General features: G+C 45.3%; 1 protein-coding gene across 1 annotated transcript in view; it reads right to left on the bottom strand.

Annotated features, from left to right (window-relative positions):
* MYO7B (myosin VIIB) overlaps positions 1–17,628 on the bottom strand; it is a 111,289-nt gene that overhangs the window by 17,785 nt on the left and 75,876 nt on the right. The window contains exons 20-26 of the mRNA XM_033102344.1: positions 10,117–10,201; positions 8,623–8,841; positions 7,437–7,607; positions 6,358–6,567; positions 6,038–6,205; positions 3,858–3,935; positions 3,599–3,726 (exon numbers count right to left, since the gene is read on the bottom strand). Coding sequence (XP_032958235.1) covers positions 3,599–3,726; positions 3,858–3,935; positions 6,038–6,205; positions 6,358–6,567; positions 7,437–7,607; positions 8,623–8,841; positions 10,117–10,201 — 1,059 coding nt within the window. The remainder of the gene's footprint in view (positions 1–3,598; positions 3,727–3,857; positions 3,936–6,037; positions 6,206–6,357; positions 6,568–7,436; positions 7,608–8,622; positions 8,842–10,116; positions 10,202–17,628) is intronic.

Here is a 17,628-nt window from a genome sequence, read left to right as displayed (position 1 = left end):
GCATTTGCTTTGTCTTGGAATTTGGCTAAGACACCAGAGCCAAAGACAAAATGGTAATACTCAACATACTAAAGAGATACATTCTCATAGGATCTACTAAAAGATGGCAGAACCAGTTCAGCCACCACGACAAAGCCAGCCTGAATAAGGAAAGATGAGAACTTTGAAAGGCTATTCCTTGAAGGGACTTCATAGGAGTAGAGAGATCTCTCTCTACTGATCTCTCTGGCCCATCTCCACTTGCTCCAAATGAGGGGGAGTAAGGGAGACGCCAGGAGACTGCCAATAGGGAAGGGGGCTGTCTTCCAGAGACGAGACCCATCTCACTCCCCATCTGAGGCATGCTGAGCCCCAGAAGCCACTGGCCCACCCCAGGGTACTAGAAAGAAGCAGTGACAGAGCACTTGACTTGTGTACCCTGGAGACAGAAGCTGGAGGTCTCTATGAACAAAGAGACTAGTGTCTTCTTCCTCCTGGAGAATTATGTTACTCTTCATAGCCAAGAGGAAGAGAGGAAAGTGAGGAGCTGGGAACTACACACATACTGTTGGGTGGGGCAAGCATGGATGACCTTCCTGTTGACTGAGAGGATGTCACCGAAGGAGCTGCCCTTTAGGAATCTTTTTTCCTCCCTTTTCTTCCAACTCCCCACCGCCACTCTGGTTCAAGCCGTTGTTTCTCAGTGTAGATGCATAGGACACAGCTTCCTGGCCCATGCTGGTATTTTGAGCCTTTCACTACCCCTGGCTGAGGCAGTCAATCGCCAGTCATCGGTTGGCTGCTCCCAGCAGCTCACAGCAGCTCTCGCTGGCTGCTGGCCACTCATGATGGTACACAGCAGCCCATAGCAGCTCACGCCAACCTCCAGCTGCTTATGGCAACCCAGCTCCAGGGAGAGCTGTTGTTCACAATCTTAGCTGTAGAGGGCGCAGCTCACTGGCCCATGTGGGAATCGAACCGGTGGCCTTCGGCGTTAGGAGCATGGTGCTCCAACCCCCTGAAGGCCGGCCCGCCTTTACGTATCTTGATGAGACCCTGCACAAGCAGGCAGTCCATCGCCCCAGAAGACCCCAGCATTAAGCGGCTGTGGTGTGTCCCGCTAGGGGCTAGAGTTGGCAGTGGGTCTCAAGGGATCTCTGAGGGAGTGTCAGCCCCAGAGGGAGACCAGCACTGTTAAGTGCCTATCGGGGATCTGATGAATCCACAATGCATCTCATTTGGATACAGCTTTTACATGTCTGCCATATTGGAGGGTGCAGTGGCCAAAGAGGAGTCACTATGAGAAAATTACCAATAGAACCAAGTGAGAAGAATTGCCTGGTTGGTATCATGCAGGCAGCTAAAACGTGAGTAGAAACCCTGGAGTCTTACTAGCTTGAAGAAGCAGAGGACAGAGTTCGGGGTACTCACAGTAGTTGAAGTGAGAAGGAAAATCCTAGAATAAAGAGAACAAGAGAAGAGGAGTCCTAAACTTTTCATATAAAATCTTCCTTAATCTCTGCCTGACCCCTGATTTACACGTGTGGGGCAGACTCCAGGCAGTCCAGCAAAGGCTGAAGAACTGAACAGGGATTCCAGCCATTGCTCACCACAGGGAGAAGATGCTGAAACCAGCCAAGTTAATTGCCTGCCAAACCAAAATGTCAACAGTCTTTGAAAGAATACAACAGATTCCAAAGTCTCTAAACAAATGCGGTCTGACAATTCAGGCCACAAACTTGCCACGGTGCTCTTCCATTGGCAACACTGTACAAACAGCTCGGACGGGTTTCATAACCTTGTCATATCAGAGTCTCAAAGCTGGGTTCCTGTCAATGTGTGGCTGTGTCTTGCTGAGTGGCGTTCATTATTGTTGTTGCATGTTTTTGTTTGCCATAGCGAGAATGTCTGAGCTTGAATTAGAGCAACGAGCAAAGAATAAATTTCTTGTTAAACTTGGCAAGAATGGAAGTGAAATCAGGGACATGTTAGTCCAAGTTTATGGGGAAAATGCCACGAAGAAAATGGCAGTGTACAGAGGGGAGAGAATATGTCACTGATGAAGAGAGGTCAGGGCGGCCAGTAATGAGCAGAACTGATGAAAACATTGCAAAAATGTGTTAAATCGTGCATCAAAATCATCGGCCAAACTGTGAGAAGCATAGCAGACCAAGTAAACATCAATAGAGAAACAGTTAGGAAAATCTTAACTGAAAATCTTGGCATGAGAAAAGTGTGTGCAGAAATGGTTCTGAAGGAGCTCACTGATGAAAAAAAGCAAAGGGAGTTTTTAGCCAGCAAGCACATAACTGTTTTGGAACAGCCTCTCTACGCACCTGATCTGGCCCCCAATGACTTCTTTCTTTACCCGAAGATAAAGGAAATATTGAAAGGAAGACATTCTGATGACATTCAGGACATCAAGGGTAATATGATGACAGCTCCGAAGACCATTCCAGAAAGAGTTCCAAAATTGCTTTGAAGGGTGAACTAGGCACTGGCGTTGGCGCGTAGCTTCTCCAGGGGAGTACTTTGAGGTATGTAGCACTTTTTCTAGGATGAGTTCGTGAACTTAATTGTCAGACCACATATCATCCTCAATGTCCAGTATACAATTAAAAAGTACTAGATTCATGAAGAAATACAGGCAAGTGCTAGACATGTGTGAAAACAGGAAAAAAAGACCATTCTCAAGAAAAATGGCAGTCAATGGAAACTGACTCCAAGATGACCCAAATAATGGATTTAACAGAAAAGGTTTTAAAACTACCATAACTATCTTCAAGGACATAAAGGAAACTATGCTCACAGTGCATGAACAAATAGGGAAACTTGGCTGAGAAATAGAAACTATTAAAAAAGCACCAAGTGCAAATTCTAGAACTAAAAAGTATAATATCTGAAATTTAAAAAAATTATTCGATGGGTATAAGAGCAGACAGGGGAAGACAAAAGAAAGATCAGTTAATTTGAAGATAGATCAATAGAAACTATCCAATCTAAAGAACAGAGAGGAAAAAAAAAGAAAGAAAAGAGGAATAGTCCCACAGGGACCTGAGGAACAATATCAAAAAAGTCCCACATAGGTTTAATTAGAGTTCAAAGGAAGAGAGAGAGAAATAGAAAAAAAAAAAATGTTTGAAGAAATAATGGCCAACAATTTCCTAAATTTGGTTAAAAACAATGACATATATACAATATGTGAAAATATAATAGTCTGTCCCTGAAAGCAAGATACATATTTCTTAAAATTTGTATGAAAACACAATTCCTACAAATCAAATTGTATATAAAGCAAAATACATATAATGTAAGTGACGAACTTGCTCATTTATAGGGCCCTGCATTACAGCCTGTTATAAAATGAATCCTCAGCCCAAGATGAATCTGTTCTCCTAAAACTGGGTTTTACCCATGGGATTTACCACTGAGCAAGTAGAGAACCCCTGATGGTTATAATGTCTGCTGAACTGAGATCCCGCCCACAGGCCCTAGGACGGGGAGCAGAGAGAGGAGGGGGTGTCTCGGGGGTAGGGAGCAGAGGAGGAGGCTGTGGCCAAGGGCTGAGAAGCGGTGAGGGGTTTGATGCTCTGAGTGGACTAAGAGGGAGTGGGCTGACCTGAGGCTGGGCCGCAGGATGGCACGTCTCACAACGAAGTGCACCTTTTCCAGGTTGGACATGGGTCGGTCTGGGATGGAGGCATCCGGCTCAAATGCCTCCTCTCCAATATTCAGTTGGCTGGCCACCTTGAAACCCAAAGATGGCAGTCAGGACATCTTTGCAAAGGAGGGAACCAGGGCTCAAGGAAAGAAGCAAAAACCTGGAACCCTGCCAGGGGCAGAGCTGGGAGCTCCCGGTTCTAGAGTTCTAGGCTCACCTGGCTCGTGATCCGGGAGGAGCGCTTCAGCTTCATGGAGGAGATGTCCTTGGTCCCTCTGTCCCTGTGGCTGGGCCTCTGTGGATGGAGACAGTTGTTGAGTGAAGGTGAGCTGGAGCAGTACTTGACAGCCACCTAGGGTGGAACAAATGTCCATCTCACCCAGCCATTTCCTGGCCCAGTTTACAAAGGACCATGCCATCCCCATCTCAGCTGAGCTTTACAACACTTATAGTTCTGCACATCGTCCTCACTCCTGGGTGAGAAAACAGAGGCAAGTGAAGGCAAGAGATGAAATAAAACTGCTCAGCCAGTAACTGTCCCTCTGGGAGGGTTCAGGACCTTTATGATTTTAAAGCTTGAACCTGTCGCCAGTAAAGCCCTCTGAGTTGGGGCTGGTCTGAGCCCAGGTGGCCTGGACAGCCCAAGAACATGGTCACTCCCAGTGAAAATTGGGTGGATGAATTGGAATATGCTCTTCCCACTGCAAAATGGGGACTCTCACATGATATCAAAAGAATCTATGCTGCGAGGCCATTAGGATCTGCTGGTCTCCTTAGGCAGAGGTCACACCTTGTCATGATGGTGCCATGAGAAGTTGCTGCCAAAATAGGAGCTCATTGTGGGACTGGGCTTGATTTCGAATCAGCCCAGGTTCCAGGGCTAGGCATCGGCTTCTGGCTGGGGAAGCTGGTTTGCCACACAGGGATGGAATGTGACACACATGAGTTGGCAAGCAAGGGTGGGCAAGGCCCGCCCAGCCTACCATTCTGTGAGCAGGGCACACGGTGAGTGTTTAATAAACATGAGCTGGAAGGAAAACTGGAAGTCTGCCCCCTGGGAAGCCAGTCCTATTTTTCCCTGTGTGCGCCCTCCAGAGGTGTGGGGTGGCTGGACTGCCTCCCATGGCCCTTTGCCTGAGAGGCTGCCAGCCTCCAAGGCGGCCCCTAGTGACCCTTGACTCCTGACATTCCTGCCTCCCGTAGTATGTGACTTCCAAGACGAGGCATTGCAGCTTCCTTCTGGCTGTCTTAGCTCACTCCTTCTGGAGGAAGCCATATTGTGAGAACACTCAGGCAGCCCTGTGGAGGGGCCCATGTGGCAAGGAACTGAGGCCTCCTGCCAACAGCCATGTGAGGGGCCACCATGGAAGCAGATCCTCTAGTCCCAGGGAAGCCTTGAGGTGATGGCAGGCCCTATCGACAGGTTGACTGCAACCTCATGAGACACCATGAGCAGCTAAGCCACTGCGGATCCTCAGAAACTATGTGAGATAATGCTGTTCCAAGCTGATAAATTTTGGGATAATTTCTTATGTAGCAGTAGATAGCTAATGCACTTTGCAGCGCCCACACCTCTAGAGGGCAGGGAGTCAGGGCTTGAGCCTGGGCAACTTCCATGCAGTTCCAGGCCCACTCTGGCTATGAGATCCTGGGCTGCAGATGCACTTAGATTTCTCTGCAGTTAGTCTGCACACTGAGCTCGATGTATGGGCAGTCACGGGGCTCCCGCTGCTGGTGGGCCTGCGCGCTGTCGCTACTGTGTAACTCCTTTGGACAGTTTTTGGTTGGTTCCACTAAGATTACATTATGAAACTGAGGCCTTAGGAAGGATTTCTGACCAAAAATGGGTGTCAGTTAACCTTCCATCAGAGAGCAGGGTAGGACACCAGTCAAGAGCTTGGTCTTTGAATTCAGTGGAATGAATTCCAAGCCCAGCTCTGTCACATGGATTCACTGTGATTTGGCAGCAACTCACATCACCTCTTATTTTCTTTAGCTGTAATAAACATAAGAATCCCTACCTTGTACGGTTGCCTTACCTGAGAATTAACTGAAGAGAAGCAAGTGGCATGCTATCAGTAACACACCTGTTGTTATTGTTGTTACAAGCACTTCAACCCTGTTCAGGTCAAACCCATATTCAGAGCCTGGGGGATCCTCTCCATTAATGACTATATTCAGAATGTCCTGGGTGTAATGGCTGACTCATGAGTCCCTGAGTGCGACTCGAGGCTGAAACTCCCGTGGGTGGGGAGGTCTGGCTGACCGGGCTCAGGGAGATGCTGACAAGGGGACTCTGTGTCTGGCCTCCCCTTCCAGTCCAGCTTCTGTGGGGCCTCAGGCCCGGCGGACACCCAGAGGGTGTGTGCCCTTGTCTGCCACCACCTGAGCACGCACCTGTGCAGAGCCTCCGTGCTGTGGAGACTGGGCACTCCTCTCCCTGCCCACGGCGCCATGGGCCTGCTGCATCACTGCACTGCCACGCAGGCTGCTCCTGGCAAACAGCACTGGCTCTGGAAGGTCACCCATGAACCTCAAGATGATGCTCCACACAGCCAGGGCAGCCTGGGGAAATCAAGACAGAGGGTCCAGCTGGAACCCAGCTCACAGCGCTGGCCGTGGCGACCCTGCTCCTTCCTTGTTCCCACTGAACCACAGCGCAGATCTGGGTTTTGGGGGCGGCTGGAGCTACTAGAAACCAGAGAACCACCAGGTACCGAGCAGTCGGCATCGTCATCATGGTAGAGCAGCGGGGATCGGAGGGGCCTCCGGATGTGTGTGTGGCTGGCCGACTTCTGGAAGTAGGTTGCAGCAAACTTGGGGAATGTGTACTCAGCCAGGTCATCCATGTCCTCCCCAGGTTCCTCCAGCATGGGGACTGTGTCCAGGTCAACCTCGGGCAGCTTCTGGGTCTTTGTTTCCAGATCCTGGGGGCCGGTGAGAGGTGGAGACAAGCATCAGCTGTTCTTTCAGATGCCACTTGGTGAGGTATGCATACCTGGGGGTCAGGGAGCCCCAAGAAGTATCTGCCTGTCCGGCTGCAGAGCCATCTGTCCACTCCTCCTTGTGTTGGAGACCTCCCCCACCTGACCCCCGCTGCGGGCCCCTGGTACAGGCAGGGCCTCAGCGCGAGCATCTCAGCTACCTGAGACCCTCAGAGCCCCCGGCCTGCGCACATGGGCTATGTGCACACCCCACTTCTTGGCCTCCTGCCTGCCCTCAGTCAGGTGCGCCTCCTGCGGAGGGGGTCCCAGCCGCCCCTACCGCACAGACCAGGTGTGTGCCTGTGCATGCATGTGTGCGTGGGGGGGGGCATGACCACCTGGGGGTGCCTCTGCCATTGGCTCTTGGGGCACAGAGCAGGTGTGGTGAGTGAGCAGGACAGCCCTGGGTTGCTGTTCCTGTCTGGACCTGCCGCCTTCCCCTTAGACATCACGTCCTCCTGCCTGTGGTCATTAGCTCCCCAGTCAGGCCCTCGTCACATCCAAAGTGCTCTGTCAGAGGGAGGTCAGACACACGTGGGAAATGCTGCCTGACTGAAAGGCCAAGTGATTTGCATGTTAAAGGCTCTGCGAAGTCTTGCAGGTAGGAAACCTACTTACCTTGAAAGTGTGTGACCACAGAAACCCATGCTCCCCTCTTTTCTGCATGAACACACTTTCCACCCACCCTCCCAGCTCCCCATGTGGAGTCTTGGCGTCTCCTGTGAGCCTACAGGTGGACTGAGCTCTGAGCTGGGCAGGCCCCGCCCCTCCCCCGCCTGGGCCTCACCCTTGAAGGAGGGGGCCCATCTTACCTCGAAGCCTGGGGAAGCCTGGCCCTCCTGCCCACCGATCATGGACGGGAGGAAGCCAAACACTTGCTCCACCATCTCGGAGTCGGTGACGGTGTCGTAGATGGACTTGCGCTTCCTGGTGGGGAGAGCACTTTGGCCCTTCTGCTCTCCAGCGGGGGTGACCAGCAGCCCCTGCACACACACCCCATGGGGGGAGGTTATCCACAAGGCTCGCTGCAGCAAGCCCCTCACAGAAGACAAGTGAGCTCCTCCTGCCATCACCTACCCAAATCAAAGTATTTCCCTCTAAACTCCCAGACTTTAACAGCTACAGTGACTAGAGAGCAACCAGCTGGGCTTTTCTTTTCCCGCTGCAAAGTCAGGGCCAGTGGAAGGCTGCCTGCTTGTCTCTGGCCACACATGGTCCCTGAAGCACGACCTCCAACCCAGGCATCTCCGGAACAGCCACAAACCGAGGCTCAGGCCTCCTGGCTCTTCGTCCCCAGAGCATCAAGCCTGCGCCAGGAGAGGCACTGGGCCTGTGCTCACACACAGGGGAGCCTGCTTTGTGGCCTGCCGGGTCCCATGGGTGCAGGAGCAGGCTGCTGCCATGCCTGCAGGCCTAGCCTCCTACGTGCCCTGCCCGCTATAGCTTGCCCTGTAGGCCCCGTTTCATCAGTGGCAAGGGCAAAATTTCCTCCCTAGCTCCTCCTGCTTATCGCAGTTTCCAGCAGCCTGAGGTTCAGCCTCCTGTGCCCTCGGAGGAGATGGGCTCGTGCACTACTCCCTTGTTCCCTGCCCATCTGCCTCTCCTGCCCAGACATTCGAAGGCTTCTCTGCCCTGAGCCATGGTGCCGTAAGCAGGGGCTCCGCTCTCCTCCACGGGAGGCCAATAGCTCACTGGCCCTGGTTTCCTGTGCCTTCAAGGGGACCCACCAGATCTGCTGAGAAATCATCCCCAAGCCTAAAGGGAGTGGGCCAAGGAGCTCGATTTCCAGGTTCTAGGTATAAGACTATCCTGCGAACATGACCCAGGGGCGACCTAGGTGTCCAGATGGTGTGAAGACCTGCTGCAGTAATAACTTTGTACAGGGAGGTGACAGGAGTACCTGGTGAGAGGTCAGTGTTGCCGCTCACTCCTCCTGCCTGCCCTGCCCCCAGGGCCCCAGCCAGTCCCCACCTGCTTACGAGGGCGACGACCACCTACATTGGTTTTCTGCCGCTGGAGTTTCCGCCGGGCAGCCATGCCCCTGGCATGTGCCTGGATGACCAGCACTGCCCTCCTCTTGGCCTGAACTTGCAGACGCACCAGGTAGCCCCTGCAGAGGGCCTGCAGCTGGACCATCCTCTGCCGCATGGCCTGGTACTGCCTGGCCAGCACCTGGCTCCGGGTGATGGCCTGCAGGCGCTCAAAACCCAGGAGGATCTGAGGAGGCAAAAGGGGTGTGGACTCACGGGGGTCTGGCCAGAAGTGCCCGGAGCACAGAGAAGGCCTTCCTGATGGCACAGACAGTGGGGGACAGGGTGTACTCCCCAGGAGACTTCGAAAATCAGCTTTACAGTTACCTGCTCTTTGGCAAAGGGCTGATGCTAAATTTTACACACCTGTGAGCACAAGCGTAGTAAATGAGATATTACTTGTAAAGTACTTGGAACAGAGCCTGGCATTCAAATAAGTGCCAAATAAATGGTTGGTAAATGGCATAAATAATAAAGCGGTATCTGGGTGGCCAGTGACAGAGAACTGCAGCCACGACTAGCCAACTCTCAGGAGCCAGCACACCGTGAGGAGGCCCATGGGGGGCTCCATCAAGCTACTCCCTCAAGGATCTTTAACATAAGGAGAAAGCAATAAATCGATGGACACCCACTTCTATGCCACAAACATGCCCCATGCCAGAGCAGTCCCTGATCCCCCTGAACCAGCCTTATTGGTTTCTCAAAGACCAACCAATGGGATCCGCGTGTGTGGGGTCATGCTTCATCTTACGGGCTCAGAAATCACAGACCTGCATGCAAACTCCAGCTCTATTGCTTCTAACGCTGCGCTCTTGGGAAAATTACTTAACCTCTCTAGGCCTCAGTTCCTTGACATATAGGGCTGGCTTCATACTAAATGAAGTGATGTACGCAAAGCAACAGGCCTCAAGTAGCCTTTCCATTCTGTCAGCTTCCATTCTGCCTTTGTGAGCATAAAGCATAGACAGGCCTGGGGTCAGTTTGCTGACATGACCACTGCATGTCCCAAGCACAGTCACATCCACGACAAAGGCAAGCAGTCAAGAGAGGCCTGATAAGTCATGGCCAGGGTTACTCTGGCTCATTTGCTGAGCAGACACCCATTAGCAGAGCCTGTGGTCAAGAAAAAAATCATGCAGTGGTTGACACTGAGAATAATCAATCCATTAACTTATTTTGTTGCCTGAAAATTGACGAAAGATAGCCATTACCTAATTTCAGAGCAGGACATCTCATTGTAGTTCTGCAGCGGCCCACAATTCTACAGGAGAACGCTTTGAAGCCCACAGCCCATGTGACCTGAGACTATGCTAAAAAGAGAGTGTGTCTGGTCATTTAAAGTCAATGACCTGATCTCTCCTGCCTGAACCCTCACACTCAGATAGACAAACATTTAGCATCTGTTTTGACTGCACAGCTATCCACTGCTCCGCAGACGCAGCTCCCAGGTGAGCTCTCCTACCAGCTTGAAGTTCTGTCTGTCGTAGTAGCCTCTCCACCTGGCCTGAAGGGTCACGGCTGCCCGCCGCTGCCTCAGGAACTCCTTCCTAGAAGGGGAAATTCAAGTCACAGGCATGTACAACCTCAGACATTTTAAAGTCTTTGGGGGGAGGGGGAAACTGTTTTTGAAGGGAAGACAGATAATGAAATATTGGAGGAAATGAATCCATACAATATTTCTTTTCCAGGAGCCTTTATAAGTCAAAAGACAGACACGTTATGAACTTAAAATCTACTACCAACAACTACATTTGTGAATGAGGACAGTCCAGTTGTTAGAATAATGAGGAACGTCCTCATTCACCCCAAAGATCTATGAGGGGATAAAACCCATTCCCAACTTTTTTATTTCTTGCCAGACTCTTCCCCCTTCTCTGGACAGTAGCCCAGGTGTTTGCCAGAAACTAGGTCAAAAGCCTCAGGACCAGGGCTCCTCTCTAGGGACAGATCAAAGCAGGAGGGCAGCCTGCCAGGTCCTGGCAGCCTGGCAAGTTCCATCAAATTGCTCCCTTCTGCAAGGAGGGAGGTGGGCTAAGTATGGAGGGGGTAACCTGAAACTTGGTCTCTGGGGAAGTGGAGACACCCCTGGGTGAGCTTGGTACATACATATGGATGTATCTTTTATCTCATACTTAGCTGAGTTTTCTTATCACTTCTAATAAATTTTCAGGGTATTTTCTTAGGTTGAAAAGAGCAGATCTCAGTCATATTAAAAATCACGTCTGGGGAGTAGAGAGAGGGGAATTGGAGGAAGGTGGCCAAAAGGTACGAACTTCCAGTTCCAAAATGAGTAAGTGCTTGGGAGGCAGCACACAACACGATGACTACAGCCGACACCGATATGTGGTGTGGATGCAAGTTACTGAGAATAAGTTCTAAGGGTTCTCATTACCAGGAAACAAGTTCTTTTTCCTTTTTTCAACTTACATGAAACGAAGCATGTTACTTAAACTTACTGTGGTACTCATTTCACGATATAAGTGAGTCACAGCATTATGTGGTACACTTTAAACTTATACAGTGTTCCACGGCAATTATATCTCAATAAGATATAATTCTCAAAAACAAAACAAAACAAGAAAAAAAATCATCTGGAGCACTTCGATATTTACTGATGCCTGTGCCCCACCCAGTATAATTAAGTCACAATCTCTATTGATGGGTGTGGAGAACATATATCTATATATCTATCAATTACTTTTGGTGTGTGTACACATATACACATAATGATACTAATATGAGGTCAAAGTAAACAACTGAATTGTCTGAAAATAAAGATAATTTGTCTCCTTTTTAATATTTATACCAAAGGATTTCAACTTGGGGGTGATTCTGCTCCCCAGGCATATGTGGCAATGTCCAGAGACATTTTTGGTTGTCACAGTGTGGAGTGGGGCAGAGGGTGCTGCTGGCATCTTGTGAGCAGAGGCTAGGGATGCTGCTAAACTTCCTGTAGTGCCCAGGATGGCCCGCTACAACAGAAAGTTATGTAATCCAAAGTGTCAATAGTGTTGCAATTGAGAAACCCTGGTTTCTATCTTTTCTTTCATTTTCTTGTCTAGTTGTATTGGCCAGAACGGCAAGAATGCCATTAATTGTCAATGGTGTTCACTTCTGAGGAGACGGAGTAGACATAATTTTCCCTATTTCTCCTGCTAACTACAACTAAAAACCCTGGACATTATGTATAAAACAATCATAAGAAGATTCTGAAAAGTGTAAAGAAGAAGGCAGACTAGCTAGGAATCTCAGACCCAAGGAATGACACAGAGGTAACTTCTTTGGGTTTTCTTTCTGCCTCAGATACCCCAAACGAGAAACTGAAGAAGTTAATAATCCAGAAATGGCAGTGGGCACAGACCAAAAAAGCCCCAAGAAAAGCCTTCTCTCTCTACCAAAAAGATCCAGAAAGGAGCAGTTCAGCAAGTCACAGACTTTTTAGATAATAACCAGTCTACTCCAGCAAAACACCACATAAACAACTGTGGCTCCACCCCCACCTATATCAGAAAATGCAGTGGGGAGCCGAGACTTGCACTCTCGCCAGGGTCGTGTCACAGAAGGCTCAGTAGGAACTAACCTTGATGGGCAATAAGGAGTCCATTCCCCACAGTGTCCGTGAAAACGCCTGGGGGATCCTGGACTCCCACCACCACTTGGCAGTAATGGGGTACCCCTCTCCCTCCATGCTGGAGTGGTGTCAGAGGAGACCTAGTAGAGAGTCAGGTCTTTCATCATCCCTCAGCAGTAAAGCTACTCCTTTCCCTATAGTATCAGTGGAGGCCGTGTTGGGGGTAGTAATAAGGCATTCATGGCCTCTCAGTCAGAGTAGCCTCAGTGGAAGCCCAGTGGGAACCTGGAACTCCCACTCCCAGCCAGCAGTAACAAGGAGCCTCTGCCCACCATGAGAGTCAGTGGAGGCCATGTGGAGAACTTGGACTTTTACCCCCACCTAACAGTAAACAGGTGGCACCTCCCCTTGCCCTGCCAGAGTGGTGTTAAACATAATACTTAAACAAGACCCATAGTTCTTATAACATAATACCCAAAATGTCCATGTTTTAATCTAAAATCACATCATACTAAAACCCAGGAAAATATCAACTTGAATAAGAAAAGACAATCAACAGATGCCAACACTGAGATGACAAGAGATGTTAAGCAATTATTTAAGTGCTTCAACAAGCAATTATGAACACATTGGAAACAAACGAGAAAATAGTAAGTCTCAGTAAAGAAATAGGAGATCTAAAGTAGAACCAAATGGAAATTTTAGAACTGAAAATACAATAACTGAAATGAAAAGAGCCTCAGTGGATGGGTTCAGCATACAGTGGAGAGAACAGAGGAAAGAACCAGTGCACTTGAAGATAGAACAGTAGAAAGTATCCAACCTGAAAAACAGAGAGAAAATAGACTGAAAGAGAATGAACAGAGCCTTAGGCACCAGTGGGACTATAACAAAAGATCTAATTGTGGCATTGGAGTTCTGGAAGGAAAGGAAAAAGAGGCAGTGCTGAAAGAGTACTAGAAGAAATAATGGCTGAAAAGCTCATAAATTTAGCAAGAGATATAAACCTACAGATTCAAGAAGAAAACTCCAAACAGGATAAATGCAAACAAACCCACATCAAGATATATCACACTCAAATTTATGAAAACTAGAGGCAAAAAAAAAAAAAAAAAGAGAGAGAGAGAGAGAGAGAGAGAAAACCTTGAAAATAACAAGAGAGAAATAACACATTATTTCTAGGGGGAAAATAATCTAGATCTCTCAAGAGGAATAATGGAGGCTAGGAAAGTAATACAACATTTTCAAAGGGCTGAAAGAAAAGAACTGTCAACCTAGTATTTTATATCTGTGAAAATATCCTTCATAAATAAAAGAGAAAGCAAAACATTCTCAGATGAAGGAAAACTAAGAACACCAAGACTTTGCCAGCAGATGTACCCTAAAAGAATGGGTAAAGACAGTTGTTTAAACAGAAAGAAAATGATAAAAGAAGAAGCCTTAGAATATCAGGAAGGAAGACAGGTAGAGTTAGCAATAACATTGGCAAATACAATAGGCTCTCCTCCCCTCTTGAGTTTGATTGAAGCAAAATTTGTAACACTTTCTGATGTGGTTCTAAATATACATAGAGGAATATTTGAGAAAATTATATTACAAATTGGAGAGGGTAAATAAACATAAGGGGAGATAAAGTTTCTATATTTCTCTTAAAGTGGTAAAATGGTGACACCAGTAGACTTAAATAATTTGTATATATGTAATGTAATACCTAGAGCCACTAAAAAAGCTATAAAAAGAGATTCACTCTAAACACCATAAATAAATCACAACGGAATTCTAAAAAATGTTTAAGTAACCCACAGGAAGGCAGGAAAAACAAAAAAGAAAAATGAAAAACAGAAAATAAACAGAAAGCAAAAACAAACAAACAAATAAAATGACAGACTGAAGCTCTAATATGAATAATTACATTAAATGTAAAATACCTAACCACACCAATTAAAAGACAGAAGTTAGCAGAATAGATTAAAAATGCATGACTGTCTACAAGAAACTCACTTAAAATATAATGACAATGGTAGGTCAAAAGTAAAAGGATAAAAAATATATATCATGCAAATAGTAACCAAAATATAGCCACAGGAGTGACTATATTAAAATCAGATAAACTAGACTTCAGAGCAAAGAAAATAACCAGAGGCTGCAATACTAAATACATACATATATACATACATACATACTTACTGTCCTATTGCAGAGAGGGACATTATATGGTAACAAAAAAAGTGAATCCATCAAGAAGACATAGCAATCCTAAATGTATATGAATCAAACAGCAGAGCTAAAAAATGTATGAAGCAAAAACTTATTTAATTGAAATGAAAAAACAGAAAAATATACAATTATAGTTGAAGACTTCAACATTCCTCTCTCAATAATTGATAGGACAACTAGACAGAAAATAGAATTCTAAGCAGCAAGAACATAGAATTCAACACTACTAACCACTCACAAAATCAAATTGACATGCTTTTGCACACTCCACCCAAGAACAGCAGAATATATGTCTTTTCAAACATTATTAGGACATATACCGAGATAGTCCATATCCTATCTTGAAGGCAAAACATATTTGAAAGGATTTAACTGATACAGTGCATGTCTCTGACCACAATGAAATCAAACTAAAAATTAATAACAAAAAGATAACAGGAAAATCTCAAACACTTGGAAACTAAATAACATACTTCTAAATAATCCATAGACCAAAGAGGAAGTCTCGAAGGAAATTTTTAAAAAATGAGCTGAATAAAATGAAAATACAACATATCAAAACTTATGAGACACAGCTAGAGCAGTGCTGAAGCTGAGATTTATAGCACTTTACATTAGGATAGAGGAAAAACTTTGAATCAATCATCTAAGCTTAGGAATCTAGAAAAAAAAAAGGAGTAAAGCATACCCAAAGCCAGAAGAAGAAATGAAATAATAAAACAGCAGAAATGAATGAAATTTGAAACAGAAAAAAGTAACAGAAAAAATAAATGAAACCAAAGACTAGTTCTTTCAAAGGTTCAATAAAATTGACAAACCTCTAGCAAGATTGACAAAGAAAAGAGAGAAGACACAAATTGCCGATATCAGGAACGAAACAGGGGGAATCATTACAGACTCTGCAGACATCAAAATGATAATAATGCAACACTATATATGAAGTCGGACAATTAAGTTTGCGAACTCATCCTAGAAAAAGTGCTACATACTTCATTGCTGAATATCACTACAGTCACCTTCAAAGTACTCCCCTTGGGAAGCTACTCACTGAAACCAGAGCCTAGTCCACCCTTCAAAGCAATTTTGGAACTCTTTCTGGAATGGCCTTCAGAGCTGTCATCATATTACCCTTGATGTCCTGAATGTCATCAAAATGTCTTCCTTTCAATATTTCTTTTATCTTTGGGTAAAGAAAGGAGTCACTGGGGGCCAGATCAGGTGAGTAGGGAGGGTGTTCCAATACAGTTATTTGTTCACTGGCTAAAAACTCCCTCCCAGACAGTGCTGTGTGAACTGGCGCATTGTTGTGATGCAAGAGCTATGAATTGTTGGCAAAAAGTTCAGGTCGTCTAACTTTTTCACACAGTCTTTTCAGCACTTCCAAATAGTAAATTTAGTGAACTATTTGTCCAGTTGGTACAAATTCACAACGAATCATCTCTCTGATATCAAAAAAAGGTTAGCAACATCGTTGCAACAAGTTTGTGAACTTAATTGTCACACCTCGTAGAACTCTACACAAATAAATTTGACAACTTAGATGAAATGGACCAATTCCTCAAAAAGCACAAATTACCACAATTCAATATGAAATGAGTTGAATTGTCCTTCAATTATTAAATAATTTGTAATTTAAAACTCTCCATGCCTGGATTTTTCACTGGAGAATTCTAGCAAACATATAAATAAGAATTCAATAAGTTCTACATGATTTCTTCCAGACAATAGAAGAGGAGGAATGGTCCCTAATTCATTTTATGAAGCTAATGTTACCCTAGCAAAGACAATACAAAAGAAGAAATCTACAGATCTCATGAATATAGATGCAAAAATCCTTAACAAAATATTAGCAAATAGCATTTAGCAATATATAAAAATAATTATACACTATGACCAAGTGGGGTTTACTCTAGGGATGCAAGACTGGCTCAATATTAAAAACTCAACCAATGTAATAATGAACCATATTAAAAGGCTAAAGAAGAAAAGTTACATGATCATATGAACTGATACAGAAAAAAATTTTGACTTCAACACCCATTCATGATTAAAAACTCCCACAAAACTAGGAATACAGGAAACTTTCTCAACTTGAGAAAGAGCATGTACAAAAAAACCCTACAGTTACAATTATACTTAATGATTAAATACTTAGTGTTTTCTCCTAAGATATGGAAAAAAGGAAAGATGTCTGCTTTCACCACTCATAATACTTGAAGTCCTGTCCAGTGTGATATAGTAAGAAAAAGAAATAAAACACATACAGATCGGAAAAGAAGAAATAAAACTGTCCCTATTTGCAGATGACATGGCTGTGTACATCGAAAATTCCAAGAAACCTATAAAAAGTGAATTCAGCAAGGTTGCAGGATATAAAGTCAACACACACAAATTATATTTGTATATATTAGCAATGAACACATCAATGCCAAAATAAAAAAAAAATAGTGCCATTTATAATCTCTAAAAAAAAATTACCTAGGTGTAAATCTAACAAAACATGTATATGGCATGTGTGCCAAAAACTAAAACATTGATGAAAGAAATCAAAGAAGATCCAAATAAATGGAGATCATGGATTGGAAAACTCAACATATAGTAGAGATGTCAATTCTCCTTAAACTGATATACTACACAATTCCTATATATATATAAAAAAATCCCAGCAAGGTTATTTTTGTATATATGGACAAGATTATTCTAAAATGTATGAGGAAAGGCAAATGACCTACAACAGCTAAAATAGTTTTGAATAGGAATAATGAGGTAGGAGAAATCAATCTACATAGCTTCAAGACTTACTATATATCTACAGTCAGTAGGACAGAATAGCATTGGCAGAGGGATAGACAAATAGATCAGTAGAATAGAATAGATAACACAGATATAGACCCACAGATTTGCACAGCTGATTTTTGACAATTCATTGGAGGAAGGATAGATGTTTTAATGAATGATGCTGGAGCAACATCCATAACAACAACAACAACAACAAAATTAAAAAGAACCTTGACATAAGTCTCACACCTTATACAAAAGTTAACTCAAAATGAAAATGAATCATGAGTCAGCAGCATGGAAGCACGAGAGGACCTCCAGGTCTCTCCCCTTGAAGTCACAACAAGTTGGACAACTATAATTCAACAAAGGGTTCCCTGCTTAACACACAAACAAATCTGAGATATC

The sequence above is a fragment of the Rhinolophus ferrumequinum genome, unplaced genomic scaffold, assembly GCF_004115265.2.
Source record: "Rhinolophus ferrumequinum isolate MPI-CBG mRhiFer1 unplaced genomic scaffold, mRhiFer1_v1.p scaffold_84_arrow_ctg1, whole genome shotgun sequence".
In the NCBI taxonomy this organism is placed as follows: Eukaryota; Metazoa; Chordata; class Mammalia; order Chiroptera; family Rhinolophidae; genus Rhinolophus; species Rhinolophus ferrumequinum.
This window is presented reverse-complemented; position numbering and strand designations above follow the sequence as displayed.